The sequence below is a fragment of the Oncorhynchus clarkii genome, chromosome 16 (assembly GCF_045791955.1).
Source record: "Oncorhynchus clarkii lewisi isolate Uvic-CL-2024 chromosome 16, UVic_Ocla_1.0, whole genome shotgun sequence".
In the NCBI taxonomy this organism is placed as follows: Eukaryota; Metazoa; Chordata; class Actinopteri; order Salmoniformes; family Salmonidae; genus Oncorhynchus; species Oncorhynchus clarkii.
In genome coordinates, this window is record NC_092162.1 from 3,757,144 (window position 1) to 3,777,240 (window position 20,097).

The window sequence follows — 20,097 nt, forward strand, 5'->3', positions numbered from 1 at the left end:
GCCTTAAAATACATCCACAGGTACACCTCCAATTGACTCAAATGATGTCAATTAGCCTATCAGAAGCTTCTAAAGCCATGACATCATTTGCTGGAATTGTCCAAGCTGTTTAAAGGCACAGTCAACTTAGTGTATGTAATCTTCTGACCCACTGGAATTGTGATACAGTGAATTATAAGTGAAATAATCTGTCTGTAAACAATTGTTGGAAAAATGACTTGTGTCATACACAAAGTAGATGTCCTAACCGACTTGCCAAACTATAGTTTGTTAACAAGAAATATGCGGAGTGGTTGAAAAATGAGTTTTAATGACTCCAACCTAAGTGTATGTAAACTAGTTTTAATGACTCCAACCTAAGTGTATGTAAACTAGTTTTAATGACTCCAACCTAAGTGTACGTAAACTTCAGACTTCAACTGTATGTGCCATGTAGTAATCACGCTGTGCTGTGACAATGGACCCTGTTTTCAATATGTCCTGCTGGGTTCTGCCCTGCTCTATTCTGCTGCATTCTGCTCTGTTCTGCTCTGTTCTGATGTGTTCTTCTGTGTTCTGCTCTGTTCTGCTGTGTTCTGCTCTATTCTGCTGCATTCTGCTCTGTTCTGCTCTGTTCTGCTCTGTTCTGCTCTGTTCTGCTGTGTTCTTCTGTGTTCTGCTCTGTTCTGCTGTGTTCTGCTCTATTCTGCTGCATTCTGCTCTGTTCTGCTCTGTTCTGCTGTGTTCTGCCATGTTCTATTCTGCCATGTTCTGCTGTGTTCTGCTATGTTCTGCTCTGTTCTGCTCTGTTCTGCCATGTTCTGCCATGTTCTGCTCTGTTCTGCTGTGTTCTGCTGTTGTCTGCTCTATTCTGCTGCATTCTGCTATGTTCTGCTCTGTTCTGCTGGGTTCTGCCCTGCTCTATTCTGCTCTGTTCTGCTGGGTTCTGCCCTGCTCTGTTCTGCTCTGTTCTGCTCTGTTCTGCTGCATTCTGCTATGTTCTGCTCTGTTCTGCTGTGTTCTGCCATGATCTGCTCTGTTCTGCTGTGTTCTGCCATGTTCTGCTCTGTTCTGCTCTTTTCTGCCATGTTCTGCTGTGTTCTGCTGTGTTCTGCTCTGTTCTGCCATGTTCTGCCCTGCTCTATTCTGCTCTGTTCTGCCATGTTCTGCTCTGTTCTGCTCTGTTCTGCCGTGTTCTGCTCTGTTCTGCTGTGTTCTGCTCTGTTCTGCTGTGTTCTGCCATGTTATGCTGTGTTCTGCCATGTTCTGCTCTGTTCTGCTGTGTTCTGCTCTATTCTGCTGCATTCTGCCATGTTCTGCTCTGTTCTGCTGTGTTCTGCCATGTTCTGCTCTGTTCTGCTGTGTTCTGCCATGTTCTGCTCTGTTCTGCTGTGTTCTGCTCTGTTGTGCTGTGTTCTGCCATGTTCTGCTGTGTTCTGCCATGTTCTGCTCTGTTCTGCTGTGTTCTGCTCTGTTGTGCCTTGGTCCTAATGGAGCTCTTTGAACATAATGTCAGATCAGAAGCTCAAAACAAACAAATTATTTTTGCCAACAGCACCATGTCCAGTGCACTCCTCTTACAGTGATCACCCACTTCTAGTCTTGGGATACAGTGATCACCCACTTCTAGTCATGGGATACAGTGATCACTATATCTCATTAGGAGGTAACTGTACCACCTCTCCAATTATTCAAACACACTTACCACTTGCAGTTGAAGTTGGGAGGTTTAAATACACCTTAGCCAAATACATTTAAACTAAGTTTTTCACAATCCTGACATTTAATCCTAGTAAAAAATGTCCTGTCTTAGGTCAGTTAGGATCACCACTTAATTTTAAGGATGTGAAATGTCAGAATAATAGTAGAGAGAATGATTTATTTCAGCTTTTATTTATTTCATCACATTCCCAGTGGGTCAGAAGTTTACATACACTCACTTAGTATTTGGTAGCATTGCCTTTAAATTGTTTAACTTGGGTCAAACGTTTAGGGTAGCTTTCCACAAGCTTCCCACAATAAGTTAGGTGTATTTTGGCCCATTCCCCCTGACAGAGCTGGTGTAACTGAGTCAGGTTTGTAGGCCTTCTTGCTCGCACACGCTTTTTCAGTTCTGCCCACAAATTTTCTATGGGATTGAGGTCGTGGCTTTGTGATGGCCACTCCAATACCTTGACTTTGTTGTCCTTAAGCCATTTTGACACAACTTTGGAGGTATGCTTGGGCTCATTGTCCATTTGGAAGACCCATTTGCGACCAAGCTTTAACTTCCTGACTGATGTCTTGAGATGTTGCTTCAATATACCCGCATAATTTTTCTCCCTCATGATGCCATCTATTTTGTGAAGCGCACCAGTCCCTCCTGCAGCAAAGCACCCTCACAACATGATGCTGCCACCCCCGTGCTTCACGGTTGGGATGGTGTTCTTCGGCTTGCAAGCCCCCCCCTTTTCCCTCCAAACATAACGATGGTCATTATGGCCAAACAGTTATATATTTGTTTCATCAGACCAGAGGACATTTCTCCAAAAAGTACGATCTTTGTTCCCATGTGCAGTTGCAAACCGTAGTCTGGCTTTTTTATGCCGGTTTTGGAGCAGTGGCTTCTTCCTTGCTGAGTGTCCTTTCAGGTTATGTCGATATAGGACTCGTTTTAAAGTGGATATAGATACTTTTGTACCCGTTTCCTCCAGCATCTTCACAAGGTTCCTCGCTGTTGTTCTGGGATTGATTTGCACTTTTCGCACCAAAGTACGTTCATCTCTAGGAGACAGCATGAGTCTCCTTCCTGAGCGGTATGACAGCTGCGTGGTCCCATGGTGTTTATACTTGCATACTATTGTTTGTACAGATGAACGTGGTACCTTCAGGCGTTTGATAATGGCTCCCAAGGATGAACCAGACTTGTGGAGATCTACAATTTTTTTTTTCTGAGGTCTGATTGGCTGATTTCTTTTGATTTTCCCATGATGTCAAGCAAAGAGGCACTGAGTTTGAAGGTAGGCCATGAAATACATCCACAGGTACACCTCCAATTGACTCAAATGATGTCAATTAGCCTATCAGAAGCTTCTAAAGCCATGACATCATTTTCTGGAATTTTCCAAGCTGTTTAAAGGCACAGTCAATTTAGTGTATGTAATCTTCTGACCCACTGGAATTGTGATACAGTGAATTATAAGTGAAATAATCTGTCTGTAAACAATTGTTGGAAAAATGACTTGTGTCATGCACAAAGTAGATGTCCTAACCGACTTGCCAAACTATAGTTTGTTAACAAGAAATATGTGGAGTGGTTGAAAAACGAGTTTTAATGACTCCAATCTAAGTGTATGTAAACTTCATACTTCCAATTGCATGTGCCATGTAGTAATCACGAACGAACCCTGTTTTCAATATGTGTCTCCTCAGGATTTTGTCCCTCTGTACCAAGACTTTGAGAACTTCTACACCCGTAACCTGTACATGAGAGTAAGAGACAACTGGAACAGACCTATATGCAGTCTGCCTGGCCCTGTGTTCAACGTGATGGAGAGGGTGTCCCCAGACTACAACTGGACATTCAGGTACAGGGTTGCTGATCTAGAATCAGTTTTTTTTTCACTTGTAGATAACAATGGATCTTATTACATCGGACAAGGGAGGACCTGATCCTAGATCTGAACTCCTACTCTGATACACTGTGTGTGTATATGGTCCTAGGTTCTAATTAAGGCTATGAGCAAATTCAATGAAACAATATTGATTGATATGTTTACTGTTTTGAGTTCTAATTGCTTATCGTGTTATGTTGTAGGTTGGGTTCCCACTATTACTGTATAGACGATGTCATCAACGTGGGTTTAACCTCTGTCTGTCTGTGTGTGTTCAGTTTAACAGGGAAGACCATAGACGATGTCATCAACGTGGGTTTAACGTCTGTCTGTCTGTCTGTCTGTCTGCCTGTCTGTCTGTCTGTCTGTCTGTCTGTCTGTCTGTCTGTCTGTCTGTCTGTGTGTTTTCAGTCTAACAGGGAAGACCATAGACGATGTCATCAACGTGGGTTTAATGTCTGTCTGTATGTCTGTCTGTGTGTGTTCAGTTTAACAGGGAAGACCATAGACGATGTCATCAACGTGGGTTTAACGTCTGTCTGTATGTCTGTCTGTGTGTTTTCAGTTTAACAGGGAAGACCATAGACAATGTCATCAACATGGGTTCCTATAACTACCTGGGTTTCGCTGAGAACAACGGTGATTTCCTGAAAACTGTGGCAGACAGAACCCAGCAGTATGGTCTCGGGGTCTGCAGCACTCGACAGGAAATGGGTGAGCAGTGTGTGTGAGTGTGTGTGTGTGTGTGTGTGTGTGTGTGAGAGTGACAGGTGTGGAAGGTTGGGGCTGAGAAGGAGGGGTGTGTGTGTGTGTGTGTGTGTGTGTGTGTGTGTGTGTGTGTGTGTGTGTGTGTGTGTGTGTGTGTGTGTGTGTGTGTGTGTGTGTGGGTGTGTGGGTGTGTGTGTGTGTGGTAAACGTGTGTTTTTTGGGTCAACTGTAAAGCTAGCCACTCTTTTTTTCCCCCACTCGGTTTGAAATAGGTCAGAACTGAACTGGTTTGCGTCCCAAATTGCGTCTTGTCTGTGTCCCGAATTGCACACTATTATGCATTAATAGTGCACTACTTTAGGGCTTTAGTCAAATGTAGTGCACTTTGTAGGCAATAGGGTTTCATCTGGGATGTTCCCCAACAATGTTTGTACCATGTTGTGTTGCTGCCATGTTGTGTTGCTGCCATGTTGTGCTGCTACCATGTTGTGTTGCTGCCATGTTGTGTTGCTACCATGTTGTTGTTGTGCTGCTACCATGTTGTGCTGCTGCCATGTTGTGTTGCTGCCATGTTGTGTTGCTGCCATGTTGTGCTGCTACCATGTTGTGTTGCTGCCATGTTGTGTTGCTACCATGTTGTGTTGCTGCCATGTTGTGTTGCTGCCATGTTGTGTTGCTGCCATGTTGTTGGTGTGCTGCTACCATGTTGTGTTGCTGCCATGTTGTGTTGCTACCATGTTGTGTTGCTGCCATGTTGTGTTGCTACCATGTTGTGTTGCTGCCATGTTGTGTTGCTACCATGTTGTGTTGCTACCATGTTGTGTTGCTGCCATGTTGTGTTGCTGCCATGTTGTGTTGCTACCATGTTGTGTTGCTACCATGTTGTGTTGCTGCCATGTTGTGATGCTGCCATGTTGTGTTGCTACCATGTTGTGTTGCTGCCATGTTGTGTTGCTGCCATGTTGTTGTTGTGTTGCTACCATGTTGTTGTTGTGTTGCTACCATGTTGTGTTGCTGCCATGTTGTTGTTGTGTTGCTACCATGTTGTGCTGCTGCCATGTTGTGGTGCTGCCATGTTGTGTTGCTGCCATGTTGTGTTGCTGCCATGTTGTGTTGCTGCCATATTGTGCTGCTGCCATGTTGTGTTGCTGCCATGTTGTGTTGCTACCATGTTGTGTTGCTACCATGTTGTGTTGCTGCCATGTTGTGTTGCTGCCATGTTGTGTTGCTACCATGTTGTGTTGCTACCATGTTGTGTTGCTGCCATGTTGTGATGCTGCCATGTTGTGTTGCTACCATGTTGTGTTGCTGCCATGTTGTGTTGCTGCCATGTTGTTGTTGTGTTGCTACCATGTTGTTGTTGTGTTGCTACCATGTTGTGCTGCTGCCATGTTGTGGTGCTGCCATGTTGTGTTGCTGCCATGTTGTGTTGCTGCCATGTTGTGTTGCTGCCATGTTGTTGTTGTGTTGCTACCATGTTGTTGTTGTGTTGCTACCATGTTGTGCTGCTGCCATGTTGTGGTGCTGCCATGTTGTGTTGCTGCCATGTTGTGTTGCTGCCATGTTGTGTTGCTGCCATATTGTGCTGCTGCCATGTTGTGTTGCTGCCATGTTGTGTTGCTACCATGTTGTGTTGCTACCATGTTGTGCTGCTGCCATGTTGTGTTGCTGCCATGTTGTGTTGCTACCATGTTGTGTTTTCATGTGTTGTCTGAGGTCTCTCTATGTAGTGTTGTGTTGTCTCTCTATGTAGTGTTGTGTTGTCTCTCTTTATGTAGTGTTGTGGTGTCTCTCTTTATGTAGTGTTGTGGTGTCTCTCTTTATGTAGTGTTGTGGTGTCTCTCTTTATATAGTGTTGTGGTGTCTCTCTATGTAGTGTTGTGGTGTCTCTCTATGTAGTGTTGTGGTGTCTCTCTCTTTTTATGTAGTGTTGTGGTGTCTCTCTATGTAGTGTTGTGGTGTCTCTCTATGTAGTGTTGTGGTGCCTCTCTCTTTATGTAGTGTTGTGGTGTCTCTCTTTATGTAGTGTTGTGGTGTCTCTCTTTATGTAGTGTTGTGGTGTCTTTATGTAGTGTTGTGGTGTCTCTCTATGTAGTGTTGTGGTGTCTCTCTATGTAGTGGTTGTGGTGTCTCTCTATGTAGTGTTGTGGTGTCTCTCTCTATGTAGTGTTGTGGTGTCTCTCTATGTAGTGTTGTGGTGTCTCTCTTTATGTAGTGTTGTGGTGTCTCTCTCTTTATGTAGTGTTGTGGTGTCTCTCTTTATGTAGTGTTGTGGTGTCTCTCTTTATGTAGTGTTGTGGTGTCTCTCTTTATATAGTGTTGTGGTGTCTCTCTATGTAGTGTTGTGGTGTCTCTCTATGTAGTGTTGTGGTGTCTCTCTCTTTATGTAGTGTTGTGGTGTCTCTCTATGTAGTGTTGTGGTGTCTCTCTATGTAGTGTTGTGGTGCCTCTCTCTTTATGTAGTGTTGTGGTGTCACTCTTTATGTAGTGTTGTGGTGTCTCTCTTTATGTAGTGTTGTGGTGTCTTTATGTAGTGTTGTGGTGTCTCTCTATGTAGTGTTGTGGTGTCTCTCTATGTAGTGGTTGTGGTGTCTCTCTATGTAGTGTTGTGGTGTCTCTCTCTATGTAGTGTTGTGGTGTCTCTCTATGTAGTGTTGTGGTGTCTCTCTTTATGTAGTGTTGTGTTGTCTCTCTTTATGTAGTGTTGTGGTGTCTCTCTTTATGTAGTGTTGTGGTGTCTCTCTTGTTGTGATGTGTGTTTTATCCTATTTAAGAAATAAATTTTTTATTTTTTTATTATTACAGTTTTTTTTCGATTGCTAAACGACAGTGGGCACAACTGGAGTCACATGTGCAAAACTCTAACTACAGTCTGCACTACCAACAGTCACCTGAGCTAAACAGTTCACATCACCTGCAAAACTCATTCCAAGCAACACAACTCTTAACACATGGCTCAAAACACGCTCAGTGCAGCCAAACACTATGCACAACCCTCACTGAGATAACACACACTGTCACTCAGAACACACTGAGAGTAAAAACACTAGCATCAAACACCAATACAGAAAATACAAACTTTTCATCTTTACAGTTTGAACAATTTCAGTGACTTCATACAAAGTAATATTTTCTTCAAAGAAAAGAGTGACATTCTTTCACATGATTTATTCAAATTTTTAGAACATAACAATACTTTAAGGTAAATGAAAATTAGCAGTTTGCTTCAATAGTCTGTAGTAATTTACGGAATTACAGTAATGAGAAAAAAAAGGTAGAAACTAAAAGTACATACTGTAATTCGAACAAATAATTGAGGGGCTAATCCTGCCTCTCTCTCTAGCATCAGGCCACAGGTTTTCTTCAACATCACATCTAATGTTTTCTCTTGCCATGCACCTGGGGAAGAACCTTCTGGAGTGCCTTATCCATCCCTGGCAGTCCTCTGGACTCGTGTCCTCACATCCGGCACGCATGGCTTCCAAAAGAGACATTTGGTCATGTGGGTGGTGACCAAACACTTTCCACCTCCAGGCAGAGAAAAACTCCTCTATTGGGTTGAGGAAGGGTGAATATGCAGGCAGGTACAAAACCATAAATCTGTGATGTGCTGCAAACCAATCTGTGACAGCTGCAGAGTGGTGAAAAGCAACGTTATCGCAAACTATGACAAAAACTTGGGGTTTCTTACTGGCTCCCCCTGTTCTGCTGGCTCTAGCTGATCATAGAGCTGTTCTAGGAAAGCTATAAGCCTTTCTGTGTTGTATGGGCCAATGAGTGGTGTGTTGAGAAGCAAACCATCATTGGCCATTGCAGCACACATGGTGATATTTCCCCCCCTTTGGCCTGGAACCTCCACAGTGGCCCTTTGACCTGTAACATTCCTTCCTCTGCGCCGTGTTTTGGCAAGGTTAAATCCAGCTTCATCGATAAATACAAATGAATGTGGTCTTTCCAGTGCTTCCACCTCCATTACTCTCTGAAAAACAGTAAGTGCACAGTTTTACTGTAGAAATGCTAGTGTTTTTTTTTACTGTAAATATTTTGTATAGCTGTGTACGTAACCTCAGACGTCTTACCTGGACATATTGGTATCTTTGCTCTTTTACCCGTTCACTGTTTCTCTCGAACGGTACAGTGTATAACTGTTTCATTGTAACTTGGTGTTTCTTTAGGACTCGAGCAATAGTTGTTGTGCTGACAGAATTAACATTTTCAAATATATCATTATCAGCCAGCACTCTATCTTGAATCTCCCGCAGTTTTATTGCATTGTTGACAACAACCATGTCAACAATAGCATTTTCCTGCGCATCTGAAAATATTTTTCCTCTTCCCCCTGTTGGGGGCAGCCTTTGGGTCCTGTTGTAAAAATATATTTTACAGTCAAACTTACTGTAATATATATCTGTGTAAATATTCTATAATTGCAATACAAAATAGATTCCTGTAATGTTTTCATTTACTGTAAGGATGTAACTCACACCTGTTTGCATGATGGAAAATTTGCATTACAGATGCCACTGTGGATCTTTGCAGATTGGGTTGCACCCTCAACCCTGCCTCTCTCAATGAGAGACCATGGTTCACGACATGGTCTATAAGTGTAGCCCTTATTTCATCTGAAAGCTCTTTGTCTTCTTTGTCTTCCTCCACGCATCCGCCCTCTCCCTGCCACCTTTCTCCCTCCACGAACCCATCTTCCTTGTTCCATTTCCAAAATGAGTCTTTCTGAGCTCTACCTATATATACTGTAATATGTGTGTGTGTTCACTAACAAGTCTAAAACAAGACACCTGCTTAGCCTTTCAGCTGAAATTGCAATCAGCAGTGTTTGAAAGGCACAAGGCTGAAATCTATTCCGTTTTGAATATGTGGTTCACAGTTTTGACAGCAGTGTGTTAGCATTTGAACAAAGTGCTGTAAATCCACAGTGTTGTGCAGGTTGTGGATAAAGTCATGGGATAAGTGTGTAGAGTTTTGAAAACTGTGTTCAAGCAATGAAAAACGAACTAGAGTTTGGTCCACATGAACTGCTGCTGTACAGACTGTAGTTAGAGTTTTGCACATGTGACTCCAGTTGTGTCCACTGTCGTTTAGCAATCGAAAAAAACTGTAATCCCAAGCCCCCGTCCCCGCAGGAGGCCTTTTGGTAGGCCGTCATTGTAAACTGACTTTCCTAGTTAAAAAATAAATACAACATTGTGTAGAAAAGGTATTTCCATTTGGGACGTAGTCCCAGTTTGTGTGTTTTGTGGGGAGCACTGAAGCACTAGTAGTGTCCACTTGACATGAGCCACTCCTTCACACGGTATCAGTCTTATCTATAGAGTATCTAGTCTTCTATTGTTGCCATATAAAAAAAAAATCCTCCGCCTTATATACGTATATGTGAAGTCCAATAGTATTGAACTACTCTAACTCTTGAGGTGTTTTACAGGGCCAGTTCTTTGTTAATACCTGTAGGTTTACGAGCGGTATAAATTCCTCTCTTCTATAACCTACCACTTACATAAGATTCTGTGACCTACAGGGCATTCGGGAAAGATTTCAGACCCTTTGACTTTGTCCCTTATTTTTTGTTACGTTACAGCCTTATTCTATAATGGATTCAATAAAAACATTTACTGTACCCTATAATGACATCACAATACCCCATAATGACATCACAATACCCCATAATGACATCACAATACCCCATAATGACATCACAATACCCCATAATGACATCACAATACCCCATAATGACATCACAATACCCCATAATGACATCACAATACCCCACAATGACATCACAATACCCCATAATGACATCACAATACCCCATAATGACATCACAATACCCCATAATGACATTTTTGTTACGTTACAGCCTTATTCTAAAATGTATTCAATTGTTGTTCTCCCTTCATCAATCTACACACAATACCCCATAGTGACAAAGCATTGTTGTTGTTGTTGTTTTTTTTGTTTTTTGTAATTTAAAAAAAAAATAAACATTTACAGTATTCAGACACTTGAGTACTTTGTTGAAGCATCTTTGGCAGCGATTACAGCCTCGAGTCAAATAAAAAACAATAAATTGTACCGGTACAGAGTCAATGTGGAGGCTATATACAGGGTGTTACGGTACAGAGTCAATGTGGAGGCTATATACAGGGGGTACCAGTACAGAGTCAATGTGGAGGCTATATACAGGGGGTACTGGTACAGAGTCAATGTGGAGGCTATATACAGGGGGTACTGGTACAGAGTCAATGTGGAGGCTATATACAGGGGGTACTGGTACAGAGTCAATGTGGAGGCTATATACAGGGGGTACCGGTACAGAGTAAATGTGGAGGCTATATACAGGGTGTTACGGTACAGAGTCAATGTGGAGGCTACATACAGGGGGTACCGGTACAGAGTCAATGTGGAGGCTATATACAGGGTGTTACGGTACAGAGTCAATGTGGAGGTTATATACAGGGTGTTACGGTACAGAGTCAATGTGGAGGCTATATACAGGGGGTACCAGTACAGAGTCAATGTGGAGGCTATATACAGGGGGTACCGGTACAGAGTCAATGTGGAGGCTATATACAGGGGGTACCGGTACAGAGTCAATGTGGAGGCTATATACAGGGTGTTACGGTACAGAGTCAATGTGGAGGCTATATACAGGGGTACCGGTACAGAGTCAATGTGGAGGCTATATACAGGGGGTACTGGTACAGAGTCAATGTGGAGGCTATATACAGGGGGTCCCGGTACAGAGTCAATGTGGAGGCTACATACAGGGGGTACCGGTACAGAGTCAATGTGGAGGCTATATACAGGGGGTACCGGTACAGAGTCAATGTGGAGGCTATATACAGGGGGTACCGGTACAGAGTCAATGTGGAGGCTATATACAGGGTGTTACGGTACAGAGTCCATGTGGAGGCTATATACAGGGTGTTACGGTGCAGAGTCAATGTGGAGGCTATATACAGGGTGTTACGGTACAGAGTCAATGTGGAGGTTATATACAGGGTGTTACGGTACAGAGTCAATGTGGAGGCTAAATACAGGGGTACCGGTACAGAGTCAATGTGGAGGCTATATACAGGTGGTACCGGTACAGAGTCAATGTGGAGGCTATATACAGGGGGTACCGGTACAGAGTCAATGTGGAGGCTATATACAGGGTGTTACGGTACAGAGTCAATGTGGAGGCTATATACAGGGTGTTACGGTACAGAGTCAAGGTGGAGGCTATATACAGGGTGTTACGGTACAGAGTCAATGTGGAGGCTATATACAGGGTGTTACGGTACAGAGTCAATGTGGAGGCTATATACAGGGTGTTACGGTACAGAGTCAAATGTGGAGGCTATATACAGGGTGTTACGGTACAGAGTCCATGTGGAGGCTATATACAGGGTGTTACGGTACAGAGTCCATGTGGAGGCTATGTACAGGGGGAAGTCCATGTCTGGGGGCACTGGTGTCGAGGTAATTTAGATAATATGTACATGTAGGTAGAGTTATTAAAGTGACCATGCACAGATAATAAGATAGTAGCAGCAGTGTGGGGGGGGGGCATTGTAAATAGTCTGGGTAGCCATTTGATTAGCTGTCCAGGAGTCTTATGGCTTGTGGGTAGAAGCTGCTTAAAAGCCTCTTGGACCTAGACTTGGTGCTCCGGTACTGCTTGCCGTGCGGTGGCAGAGAGCACAGTCTATGACTAGGGTTGCTGGAGTCTTTGTAGGGCCTTCCTCTGACACCGCCTGGTATAGAGGTCCTGGATGGCAGGAAGCTTGGCACCAATGATGTACTGGGACATACACACTACCTTTTGTAGCGCCTTGCGGTTGTAGGCCAGGCAGTTGCCATACCAGGCAGCGATGCAACCCAGCAGGATGCTCTCAATGGTGCAGCTGTAGAACTTTTTGAGGATCTGGGGACCCATGACAAATTTTTTCAGTCTCCTGAGGTGCGAATAGGTTTTGTTCTGCCCTCTTCACAACTGTCTTGGTGTGCTTGGACCATGTTAGTTTGTTGGTGATGTGGACGCCAAGGAACTTGAAGCTCTCAACCTGCTCCACTACAGTCCCGTTGGTCGTGCTTGGTCCTCCTTTTCCTTTAGTCCACAATCATCTGTCTTGATCAAGTTGAGGGAGAGGTTGCTGTCCTTGCTCCACACAGTCAGGTATCTGACCTCCCTACAGGCTGTCTCATCCCTGCAAACTACAAGCGAGTTTTCTTGGGTATGATGCTACAAGCTTGGCACACCTGTATTTGGGGAGTTTCTCCCATTCTTCTCTGCAGATCCTCTCAAGCTCTCTCAGGTTGGATGGGGAGCCTCGATGCATAGCTATTTTCAGGTCTCTCCAGATATGTTTGATCAGGTTCAAGTCCGGACTCTGGCTTGGCAATTCAAGGATATTCAGAGGCTTGTCCCGAAGCCACACCTGCGTTGTCTTGGCTGTGTGCTTAGGGTCATTGTCCTGTTGGAAGGTGAACCTTCGCCCCAGTCTGAGGTCTGAGGTCCTGAGTGCTCTGAAGCAGGTTTTCATCAAGGATCTCTCTGTACTTTGCTCCGTTCATCTTTCCCTCAATCCTGACTAGTCTCCCAGTCCTTGCCGCTGAAGAACTTCCACACAGCATGATGCTGCCACCACCATGCTTCACCGTATGGATGGTTCCAGGTTTCTTCCAGATGTGATGCTTGGCATTCAGGCCAAAGAAAATAGTTCAATCTTGGTTTCATCAGACCAGAGACTCTTGTTTCACATGTTCTGAGAGTCTTTAGGTGCCTTTTGGCAAACTCCAAGCAGGCTGTCATGGAAGCCACTCCTCAGTAGAAGGCACGTCTGACCACTCTACTATAAAGGCCTGATTGATGGAGTGCTGCAGAGACGGGAGAACCTTTCAGAAGGACAACCATCTCCAGAGGAACTCTGGAGTTCTGTCAGAATGACCATCGGGTTCTTGGTCACCTCTCTGACCAAGGCCCTTCTCCCCCAATTGCTCAGTTTGGCTGGGCGGCCAGCTCTAGGAAGAGTCCTGGTGGTTCCAAACGTCTTCCTTTTAAGAATGATGGAGGCCACTGTGTTCTTGGGGACCTTTAATGATGCAGACATTTTTTGGTACCCTTCCCCAGATCTGTGCCTCTATACAATCCTGTCTCAGAGCTCTTTGGACAATTCCTTCAACTGCATGGCTTGGTTTTTGCTCTGACATGCTCTGTCAACTGTGGGACCTTATATAGACAGTTGTGTGCCTTTCCAAATCATGTCCAATCAATTTAATGTGCCACAGGTGGACTCCAATCAAGTTGTAGAAACATTCCAAGGATGATCAATGGAAGCAGGATGCACCTGAGCTCAATTTCGAGTCTCATAGCAAAGGGTCTGAATTGTTATGTAAATAATAGGCACATGACAGCCCACTTGGAGTTTGTCAAAAGGCACCAAAAGACGCTCAGACCTCGAGACACAAGTTTCTCTGGTCTGATGAAACCAAGATTTAACTCTTTGGACTGAATGCCGAGCGTCATGTCTGGAGGAAACCTGACACCATCCCTATGGTGAAAGACTGGGCGCACGTTCACCTTCCAATAGGACAACAATCCTAAGCACACAGCAAAGACAACGCAGGAATGGCTTCAGGACAAGTCTCTAAATGTCCTTGAGTGGCCCAGGAAGAGTAGCTGTTATCTTGGCAGGAACTAATGGGGATTCATAATAAACCACAGGAAGAGTAGCTGCTGCCTTGGCAGGAACTAATGGGGATCCATAATAAACCCCAGGAAGAGTAGCTGCTGCCTTGGCAGGAACTAATGGGGATCCGTAATAAACCCCAGGAAGAGTAGCTGCTGCCTTGGCAGGAACTAATGGGGATCCATAATAAACCCCAGGAAGAGTAGCTGCTGCCTTGGCAGGAACTAATGGAGATCTGTAATAAACCCCAGGAAGAGTAGCTGCTGCCTTGGCAGGAACTAATGGGGATCCATAATAAACCCCAGGAAGAGTAGCTACTGCCTTGGCAGGAACTAATGGGGATCCATAATGAACCCCAGGAAGAATAGCTGCTGCCTTGGCAGGAACTAATGGGGATCCATAATAAACCCCAGGAAGAGTAGCTGCTGCCTTGGCAGGAACTAATGGGGATCCATAATAAACCCCAGGAAGAGTAGCTGCTGCCTTGGCAGGAACTAATGGGGATCCTAAATAAATATATATACGAATAACTTACCACTTACATAAGATTATAGAATCTACAACTTACATAATATTCTATAACCTACCACTTACATAAATTCTTTAACCTACCACTTACCTAAGATTCTATTACCTACCACTTACGTAGGATTCTATAACCTATCACTTACATAGGATTCTATAGCCTACCACTTACATAACAGAGACTACATACTCTCTAGGTGCATAGTTCTGTGATGACAGCCAAAAGATTGACCATTAAATTGAATGTGTCCCAAATGGCACCCTATTCCCTATATGGTGCACTACTTTAGACCAGAGCCCTATGGCACCCTATTCCCTATATAGTGCACTACTTTAGACCAGAGCCCTATGGCACCCTATTCCCTATATAGTGCACTACTTTAGACCAGAGCCCTATGGCACCCTATTCCCTATATAGTGCACTACTTTAGACCAGAGCCCTATGGCACTCTAGTCCCTATATAGTGCACTACTTTAGACCAGAGCCCTATGGCATTCTAGTCCCTATATAGTGCACTAATTTTGACCAAGGCCCATAGGGTATAAAATTCCATTTGGGACACAGACAAGATGGGTGAGCCCTTCCAAGTCTTGCTTATTTGGAATGGAAGAGTACGTGCAACTATGGGTTCTGGTCAATGATATTGCGTCATATAGAGAATAGGGTTTCATTTGGGACACACTTCTCTTTCATCTCATTTATCTTTTTCATCAACTTAAACAGAATCTTTAATTAACTTGGTAGCGGCTGCAACGATGAATTAATTATTTAATCTGTGTTAAATTATGTACAGTATGAAGCACACGCTTGGATCATTACCCAGGGGCCCCATCCACTGTATGTGGAGAGGAAACACTATCATGGTTGTACTGTAACATCATGAAACAGACTTAAATTAGGTCACATGGACATAACGGAGTGTTAGAGGCTAGCAGAGGGGATGTGGAGGGAAGATTTGTGTGTGTGTGTGTTTGTGAAAACTTGGCTTTAGCAACACGGGTTCAGTTCCCACTGGGGTCACGGGTTCAGTTCCCACTGGGGTCACGCGTCCTCTGGAACCCGCTTAACCCGGAAGCCAGCCGCATCAATGTGTTGGGACGAAACACCGTTCACTTGACGACCGAGGTCAGCCTGCAGGCGCCCGGCCCGCCACAAGGAGTCGATAGAGCATAATGAGCCAAGTAAAGCCCTCCCCTAACCAAACCCGCCAAACCCTCCCCTAACCCGGACGACGCTGGGCCAATTGTGCGTCGCCCTATGGGACTCCCGAACACAGCCGGTTGTGATACAGCCCAGGGTTGAACCCGGCCTGTAGTGTCACCTCTAGCTCTGCGATGCAGTGCTTTAGACCGCTGCTCCACTCGGGAGGGCCCTATCAAATGTGAATTATACTCTGGGTAAAAGAAGGTAAAGACAAAAATACTTCACGCAAGGTCTTTGAATGAAGAGATTGAGAGAAAACTGTCCAGTTTGAGTGTTTGTTGCAGCTCATTCCAGTCGCTAGCGGCAGCGAACTGAAAAGACGAGCGACCCAGTGATGTGTGTGCTTTGGGGACCTGCAGCAGAATGTGACTGGCAGAACGAGTGTTGTATGTGGAGGATTACAAACAATAAATAACAAACACTTATTTTTAATGAATATTACTAACAACAGATTAAACACATTTTGGCCAAAGGATCTGTGAAATAAGTTGAGGGTGTAATACAATACAATATTAATTATCTACCATTTCTGTTCTTAACTCTGGGCAACATGGGCCTGGGAGGCTCACAGGGATATTGGTATCCACAGTAGTACACCAATTATACATTTTATTAATACAATTCTTTTTTAAACATACATGCACACATACGCTTTAAAACCGCAAAGTTTTCTCTGCCTCATGGAAACATTTTATAGAATTGCAGGATATTATCTTTAAAGCTGCAACAACTAAACTGCAATTCACCTTCTCGTTTTACCAGCTCGCTTTGTGCTCAGTATCTTTAAAAAACATGATCCAAAAGTGATATTTAAGACCAACCAAAAGTTGGTTTAAGCGGTAACACTACATTTTTACAGTGGAAACGCAGCCTATCCAGCTGTGACGCACACCGCCCATATGAACAGGGGACAAGAGAAGCCTAAGGTCCTTTTGGTGCCTGGATACTTCCTGTTTAGAAACATTTAAAAAACAACATGTTTTTTTTTCTCCCCATTTAATTTTATTTGATTAAAAACCAAGCATAGCTTCCTCTCCTCTTTTTTTTTTTAAATCTGCCCCAAATCATTCACAAAGTAGACAAGACTGTGGATAAAGGGTTTGGCTCCTGAGATTGCTTGGAAATAAATCTTTATCACCAAAGCTTTATTAAAATACCAAGTTTAAGAGGAGTAAAACAATGAGCTGACATTCTCTTTTGTTATCTCTGCATTGAAGGCAGGACCACATTATTTTAGTCAGGCAGGGCCACATTATTTTAATCAGGCAGGGCCACATTATTTTAGTCAGGCAGGGCCACATTATTTTAATCAGGCAGGACCACATTATTTTAGTCAGGCAGGGCCACATTATTTTAATCAGGCAGGGCCACATTATTTTAGTCAGGCAGGGCCACATTATTTTAATCAGGCAGGGCCACATTATTTTAATCAGGCAGGGCCACATTATTTTAATCAGGCAGGGCCACATTATTTTAGTCAGGCAGGGCCACATTATTTTAGTCAGGCAGGGCCACATTATTTTAATCAGGCAGGGCCACATTATTTTAATCAGGCAGGCCCACATTATTTTAATCAGGCAGGCCCACATTATTTTAATCAGGCAGGGCCACATTATTTTAAACAGGCAGGGCCACATTATTTTAGTCAGGCAGGGCCACATTATTTTAGTCAGGCAGGACCACATTATTTTAGTCAGGCAGGACCACATTATTTTAGTCAGGCAGGACCACATTATTTTAGTCAGGCAGGACCACATTATTTTAATCAGGCAGGGCCACATTATTTTAAACAGACAGGGCCACATTATTTTAGTCAGGCAGGACCACATTATCTTAACCTGGCAGGTCTCGTTTTGGATGTGTGTAAAAACCTTCCATAGTGTGTTTTAACATTATTTCCCCCCACAGGGAGAAAGTATGGAGCCTGTAAGTGTGACATGGCCCATTTAAAACAAGTTGTTTTGTTTTTAGAATTTGATTATAATTATTTGTTCTCTTTGGCCTCGATCAATAATTAATTGAATATTGTTTATTGACTACGTTTGGCATGTCCATGCTCAGCCATAATGCAATTTACAGTAGGCCTAGTCCCTATATCAGTGCGAATGCTATTGAACCCATGCAATAACTTGTGGATTACAAATGGGTTCAAGTTACCCTATTTAGCAAAGATAGAATGTTGTTCCTGTAAGCCATTTAACAAACTATAAAGATCTAACGGGGCGGCAGGATAGCCGCCCCGGTGGACCAGTAACCGGAAGGTTGCAAGTTCAAATCCCCGAGCTGACAAGGCAGAACAAGGCAGCTAAGCCACTGTTCCAAGGCCGTCATTGTAAATAAGAATTTGTTCTTAACTGACCTGCCTAGTTAAATAAAGGTAAAAACAAACTATAGGTGTAAAAAATGAAATCCTGTAAAAATATAGAATGATTAACTTTGGCCATAGACATTGCCTGGGTGTTTTTTTCCAGGTGTAATAGTAGTACAATTATGCATGTATGTTTTTAATGAGTACAGTACTATTGTGATGTCATCTTCTATGACATCACAGACTTTTATATATATATATAAAAAAATGTATTGGTCTTTTTAGAGGGTCTCATCAACCGGCGCGCACACAGTGTTAGAGAGAGAAATGATTAACTTAGCTCTTGTTGTTTTACAACTTTGAAGACGTAGCTACCGCAGTCACGCTCGTTCAATTACAACCAACCCAACATCACAGATATACTGTTGTTAGGTTCTAATTTGTCAGAGTAAATAACTCACTAGACACTAGAAAACCAAGTATAGTTCTTCCCAAAGGGTCGACACAGCTTTACAAATACATGTTTCCACCATCACAAGTATATATTCTCCCATCCTTACATCATATAGTTTGACAGGAAGAGGGTAATAAACAATCTCTCCCTTCAGTGGGATCTGACCTGACCTCAACCCCTCCTTCGCCTAATCCACAGATATCCATTCACTTCCCCTATAGCAATCTCTCCCTTCAGGGGGATCTGACCTGACCTCAACCCCTCCTTCGCCTAATCCACAAATATCCATACACTTCCCCTATAGCAATCTCTCCCTTCAGGGGGATCTGACCTGACCTCAACCCCTCCTTCGCCTAATCCACAGATATCCATTCACTTCCCCTATAGCAATCTCTCCCTTCAGGGGGATCTGACCTGACCTCAACCCCTCCTTCGCCTAATCCACAAATATCCATACACTTCCCCTATAGCAATCTCTCCCTTCAGGGGGATCTGACCTGACCTCAACCCCTCCTTCGCCTAATCCACAAATATCCATACACTTCCCCTATAGCAATCTCTCCCTTCAGGGGGATCTGACCTGACCTCAACCCCTCCTTCGCCTAATCCACAGATATCCATTCACTTCCCCTATAGCAATCTCTCCCTTCAGGGGGATCTGACCTGACCTCAACCCCTCCTTCGCCTAATCCACAAATATCCATACACTTCCCCTATAGCAATCTCTCCCTTCAGGGGGATCTGACCTGACCTCAACCCCTCCTTCGCCTAATCCACAGATATCCATTCACTTCCCCTATAGCAATCTCTCCCTTCAGGGGGATCTGACCTGACCTCAACCCCTCCTTCGCCTAATCCACAAATATCCATACACTTCCCCTATAGCAATCTCTCCCTTCAGGGGGATCTGACCTGACCTCAACCCCTCCTTCGCCTAATCCACAAATATCCATACACTTCCCCTATAGTAATCTCTCCCTTCAGGGGGATCTGACCTGACCTCAACCCCTCCTTCGCCTAATCCACAGATATCCATTCACTTCTCCTATAGCAATCTCTCCCTTCAGGGGGATCTGACCTGACCTCAACCCCTCCTTCGCCTAATCCACAAATATCCATACACTTCCCCTATAGCAATCTCTCCCTTCAGGGGGATCTGACCTGACCTCAACCCCTCCTTCGCCTAATCCACAGATATCCATTCACTTCTCCTATAGCAATCTCTCCCTTCAGGGGGATCTGACCTGACCTCAACCCCTCCTTCGCCTAATCCACAGATATCCATACACTTCCCCTATAGCAATCTCTCCCTTCAGGGGGATCTGACCTGACCTCAACCCCTCCTTCGCCTAATCCACAGATATCCATACACTTCCCCTATAGCAATCTCTCCCTTCCTGGGGGATCTGACCTGACCTCAACCCCTCCTTCGCCTAATCCACAGATATCCATACACTTCCCCTATAGCAATCTCTCGCTTCAGGGAGATCTGACCTGACCTCAACCCCTCCTTCGCCTAATCCACAGATATCCATACACTTCCCCTTTAGCAATCCTGCGACTTTCTCCCGTCCACCAAAAATATCCCAAAGCCATCTGTCTCCTACAGAGAATCATCTTCTGATGTAAAAAAAAAA

General features: G+C 44.0%; 1 protein-coding gene across 1 annotated transcript in view; it reads left to right on the plus strand.

Moving 5' to 3' along the window:
* LOC139367823 (serine palmitoyltransferase 3-like) overlaps positions 1-20,097 on the plus strand; it is a 41,612-nt gene that overhangs the window by 11,616 nt on the left and 9,899 nt on the right. Inside the window, exons 3-4 of the mRNA XM_071106161.1 lie at positions 3,391-3,545; positions 4,138-4,286. Coding sequence (XP_070962262.1) covers positions 3,391-3,545; positions 4,138-4,286 — 304 coding nt within the window. The remainder of the gene's footprint in view (positions 1-3,390; positions 3,546-4,137; positions 4,287-20,097) is intronic.